The following is a 5,732-nucleotide window of genomic DNA, read 5'->3' on the forward strand; positions in this document are numbered from 1 at the left end:
CTTCATTCCCATACTTTCCTTTACAATTTATCTAATTTACGTCATAGTCAACACTTTATCAAATAGTGAAGTATCTCAGATCAAAGCCTCAATGCTCTTTAAATATTTATTGGCACAGCTTGAGTGAACTCAAAAAGGTTTGCTTTGTATCTACAATGTATACCTCTAACAAGAAAATGATGATCACAAATGATGCAGCACAAATCACTTGTTACATAAGGTTTAAATCTTTGAATCACTGATCACAGCATCAGTGACGTCACTGCAAAAAAAAAAAAAACTTAATGTTTTGCATTCTTGCCCAGCATACTGTGTTTAGAATTTTGGAGTTTGAATAAATGGTTATGTATTTGTATATGATTTTTTGTCCATTCTGTTAAATGTATAGATAATGAGGTTTCTGTGCTTCCTGCAGGGCCGAGTGTTGCACCCAGAACAGACACGGGTGGTCAGTGTTCGGGAGTGTGCTCGTTCCCAGGGCTTTCCAGACACATTCCGCTTCTTTGGAACCATCTTGGAGAAACACAGACAGGTATGTCCCACATCTTTCAGCCACTGCCTCAAGCTATTTTGAGTTTGTCTCTTTGTTTTTCTCATATTTGAGCCTTGCATGCTATACTTAATTGCAAATCTTTGGAAATATAAACTCCTACCTGAAAATAAGATCATCCAAGCCAAGGGACACAGCATTAAAAGCATTTCAGCACCCTTGATGTTACTATGGAGTCTAAATATAGCTTGCTCTGCACTTTTTATGAGAAGCTAGCCTCTGTAGAAGAGAAGTAAAATGTGTGTTGTATATTAAACTCTGAGAATGAGAGCTTGGTTCACCAACGCAACTTGTTTTGTTCTATAAAATAAAAAGAAAGCTTTTTGTTTTAATAGCCCCACTCCTCTGACCAACTGTCTTCTACATCTTTGTCATTACAGTGTTGAATCCCTTACTATCTTTTAGTACTATTTTCATGATGACTACTTTTCTAATCTTGTTAACTGTATCCCTCTAATCATCCCTCATCTTTGTGTATGCAATGGAACCAGTTCATGAATGGCCCTGTACACTAACAAATTGGTTTACAAAACAAATTTCGCCTTGGTCCAGGAATGAAAATTTGGTACACAGAGATGCTGTCCCTGGCATTGCACAGAGCATCAGTTATTCTTGTGGTACCATACTGTAAACTATTTCTTGTAGTGCTGTGCTGTTGTTTTGCTTTCTACATTAGATTGGCCCATGAAAGTGAAATGGGTTAGTGATAAAGGTATTAAGAATATGAAGCCTTAGCATATTGCAATAGAAATAAAGAATTCTAGACCATCAAAGGATCTTGAAAATACTACTACTTTTTAATCCTCACAAAGAGAAACTTAAAATAAGAACTTTATTATAAGTGTGGAACACTAGAAAAAAATATTTTCAAGATGCTTTGCTGGTATGATAGGTATCAGGAATCACAAGATTCTGCGAGATGTTTGTTTGTGCTGCCATATTTGTTATCACAGGGATCACAACACTGAGGCACCTCATCTCCAACAGGACAGCTAGTGATGCATGTTAAATATCATTAGGAAGATCTGTGTATGCCGTCTTGCTGTCAGTTAGATGCCATTACTATAACAACAACGATTCTATTTATTCCAGCTAAAAGGTACACAAAAGTGTTTGATAGAAGATAGTTGGTTTAGGAACCACAGGGTGTGCAACCCTTTGGTCCAGTAATAGATTAATCTATTTTACATGGATTCATATAGGGAAAATGGTTTTAGTTCAAGTATTTCGGTTCATGAATGGCCCTTAGGAAATAATTCAATTTGTAAACTGAGGTTTCACTGCACTTTGCATTAGATGGTAGTATTGATTTAGGTTCTTAGTTACATTGCTTCATATTAGCTTGGGAAATTATAAAATACAACCTTCATGTAGCTTGTACCTTTAATTTTATTTTATGGTATAACCTTTCATGTTTGGATTGGTAGTGTCATTCACTTGCAGTGCAGGAATATTCTTTCTCAGTTATTGTCTCCCATACTCTTTTCCAACTGTCTTCAAAAATTGCCTTTTTTCATTGAGATATTATGTAACATTTCTTGTCTTTTAGCTTTAAGTAATTACAGTATGTATGTGCATCACTACAGATAAGAATCCAAAGCTGATTATATATTCCTTTATTTTCCACTTCCAGGTTGGTAATGCTGTGCCGCCTCCAATGGCCCGTGCTTTAGGATTGGAAATAAAAAAATGTATACTTCAAAGAGAATATGAAATGGAGAAGTCATAAGAGAACAGTAAAGGTTGGCAACTGATTTTAGTACAACACTTGTTTTTATTTTGTAGAAAGATTTTATGCTTTATTTTGCTTTTAATACATTTTATAGATGTCATTTAATTATTACTATTTTAAGTGATAGAGATATTGTAAGTAAATATTTTTGTAAAAAGTTTTCAAAACTACATACTGTGGAATTTTTTGGTATGATAGTAATAGTAGTTTTTTTATAAAATGCCTCAGACTTTGCTCTTGTGCAACATTTATAATACTATTAGTTATAGGCAAAATATATTTCATGAACCTAGTCATTTTTCCTTTTGATTTACCAATATTCCTTAGTAGAATAGGAAATGATAGACCATAACTCAAGAAATTATTTTTACCTATCAAAAAATTACTTTTTTTTTTTTTTCCCTTCACTTTGTTGTTGACATACAGATATTTGGATGATTCATGTGTGTGTGTGTCTATATATATATATATATATATATATATATATATATATATATATATATATATATATATATATATATATATATATATTTGTGTCAAGCTCACTAGCAAAAGTATGCCTTTTACAACAAGGCACTTTTGTGCAATTAATACTCAAAGAAATTTAATTTTTTGATTAATCCTGAACTTCTGGGAGTATATCACTGTATCCCTAGTGTTTGATTATTCCTGTCCATCAAACACATGTACTTATTGCTTATGCTTTCAGCCTCTGCTTACATTGTAGGTGAGTGAATGACTAGCTTGAGCAATGAGTGGTGTTAAAAGTTTACAGATGGATGGTAAGTCATTTGCAGCACTCAACAGTACATGTAGATGGTGTGGTATTTGAGATTGATCACCACAAAAACACTGTAATCTCACTATCTGTTAAGTGAACTTCTTAGTGTTCTGCCAAATATAAAAAAAGATTGTCTGAAACTCACTCCTATGCTGCCATTTATTTATTACAAGAAGCTACAATAAAAAAATAGTTATTTCACAAATAAATACTGCAGCATACTACACATCAATAAACCCTGACGGTTATAATTGTACATCGGTTTACATTGTATTGTTATTGTCATTCGTTTCCTTATGTGAAACTGATTTCACAAGATAAAGTAAACACTAGGAGAGACCACCAAAGAATGGGAAGTCAATTAACATATAGTATTGCTACTCAACTTAGTCATTGTATACTCCCCTTCATATGTGACAAGTTACAGTATCAAAAAGAATCTGAAGCTTTATAAATCATACATTATAAACATCTTATAAATGAGGGACAAAAGACATCCATTGTGATTATTTATAATCAGGTATTCATGGCCCTAGATTTTAATTATATATACATTACTTATGAATTATGACTTCTCAACCATCATGAGTTACAAATTATTCCTTTGATAAGTGGGGACTAATAAAACACTGGATAAGTTGACAGTATTATGTACACTTGGAAAAAAAATACATGAATAACTTCTTCATAAACTTTTAATTAGCAAACTAAACTGAATACAAAGCACTTATCAGCTAGGTTTGTCGATCACTGACGCTGAAGGTGCTCTCCTGGCTTGAAGTGGTTTGCTAAACTTATGGTCCAGTCATCCACAACGCCCTTAGTAAACTCTCGAATAAACCTGTGGTAAACAATGACAAAACTTTTAATTTGCAGACTAAATTAAATACAATCTACTTATCAGCATACCTCAAAATGAAAGCACCATTTAAATATTTTCTTATTATTAGTATCCACTGAATCCTTTGTTATTCTCAAGATATTAAGCTCTAAATTATTTGTGACATAAAAGAGAGAATGTAAACCACTAAGCTGTGATCAGTGTCAATGGTCAAAATAAATAAGGACAAGGGTAGGTTTAGAATGAAAAACAGAAGAATTCTGACTAACTTCAGTGCAAGACTGATGAATGTATTTAATGTAAAAGGCAAAAAGTCTAAAATACAAGGAATGAATTACACATAGTAATGGTGGTGATGTGTAGCATCTCAAGATTATTTGGTTTCCTGGGAGTAATGGGTAATGTAAGATATCCAAAAGATACAAGAGGAAAGTAAGATACTGTAAGTGGAATTGAACAATTCTATTAAATAGATATACAAACTATCAGTATATGAAGAGAGAAAAATAGAAAAGATACTGTATGTGGAAGAAAATAATTTTATTAAAGGGAAGATAGGGAAGTAAAGATGAATGCATATGAATCAAGTATACAATACACAGGAGAAAATGAGTAATTTACTATGACTACTACACTTGAGATGCTTACACCAGGGACATCAGATTGGGTAAATAGACAGACCAGACACAATACAGAAGAGCAATGCATCTTACCTATAATTAGCAATGGATATGCGCTCATGATTATCATAGACTGCCCTTAGACCACCTTCACTAGCTGAGGGGGAGTTCACATATTCCTGGAAACCTCGAAATATGTGGTAGCACATAGTAATCTCCACAAAAATACGCTCGTGAGTAGTACCTGAAAATTATAATTACTCAATATGAGTATGATAAGAAGTTTATAAATTTTTCAGTTTGCATTTCAGTCTTAAATATTAAATTAAATCATATTCAACTCCAATCAAATAATACATAATCTTCAGACTGGAGGGTAAATGTTTACTTTTAGACCCATATCACATTGGGAGATGAGTTTTCTGGTAGATTTTGGTGATCTGAATAAATTTCTTGTTTCCGTCAAATCAGCTTTTTTATTTTTGTATCTTTAAGAAACTGGTTAACAAGTTTTGGTTTGTTTTTTTTTTTTTTGTTTTTTTTTTTTTTTTTTTTTTTTTTCTTCCTCCTAAGATAGGGCCTAGAGCTGAAATAAAGCCAAAAACTAGCTCTTACCACCAAAAACAAATAGGAAGCTGCAATACTGCTGCTGCTGTTGTAATTGCTGACATGATCTTGATCTTGTTCCTGTTGTTCACATGATAATGTAATGTAACTAAGCCTGAAGTAATGTAACCTGATTGGATTGGTTCACTCTGGGGCAGGACATAAGAATTTGAAATAGCTAAAGGCATAATAAATTTCGGAGGCATTTATATGTAGTTGAAGATGCTCAGATTAAAGGATTCTATCTGATGAGAGAAGAAAGAATTGCTGATGTTTCAAAAGTTAAAGTAAGATAACACCTGACAAGAGTAGGTGTGGGTTAGGAAATAGTTTCATTATGAAGAGTCAGGAGTAAATCACTGTATGGTGTTGGGCCTTGCTGTGGAACTATGTAACCTTTAGCTTTGCTATCCTCCATGACTTAGATTTGTAGAGGAACTGATGCAACACCTTACTCATGTTACTAATATTCCTGACTGTTTTGGAGATACACCCAGTATTAGGGAGGCAGTGGCGTAGTGGATAAGGTGGTGAGCGTGAAATCAGGCAGACGTCCATGCATAAGTTCGAATCCCACCACATACTGCTGTGAAATTTTGCCA

General features: G+C 33.4%; 1 protein-coding gene and 1 long non-coding RNA gene across 2 annotated transcripts in view; one reads left to right on the forward strand and one right to left on the reverse strand.

Moving 5' to 3' along the window:
* The first annotated feature begins 411 nt into the window (after positions 1–411).
* Positions 412–2,232, forward strand: LOC123519494. Its single transcript, XR_006679022.1, has 2 exons — positions 412–532; positions 2,184–2,232. It is a non-coding gene; the product is annotated as an uncharacterized LOC123519494 (long non-coding RNA).
* Positions 2,233–3,740: 1,508 nt separating this feature from the next.
* The window catches only part of LOC123519588 (m-AAA protease-interacting protein 1, mitochondrial-like), a 16,327-nt gene continuing 14,335 nt past the window's right edge, over positions 3,741–5,732 (reverse strand). The window contains exons 4-5 of the mRNA XM_045281009.1: positions 4,618–4,768; positions 3,741–3,904 (exon numbers count right to left, since the gene is read on the reverse strand). Of these exons, the coding sequence (XP_045136944.1) occupies positions 3,811–3,904; positions 4,618–4,768 (245 nt within the window). The 3' untranslated portion in view covers positions 3,741–3,810. The remainder of the gene's footprint in view (positions 3,905–4,617; positions 4,769–5,732) is intronic.

This window comes from Portunus trituberculatus, chromosome 45 (assembly GCF_017591435.1).
Source record: "Portunus trituberculatus isolate SZX2019 chromosome 45, ASM1759143v1, whole genome shotgun sequence".
Classification (NCBI taxonomy): domain Eukaryota; kingdom Metazoa; phylum Arthropoda; class Malacostraca; order Decapoda; family Portunidae; genus Portunus; species Portunus trituberculatus.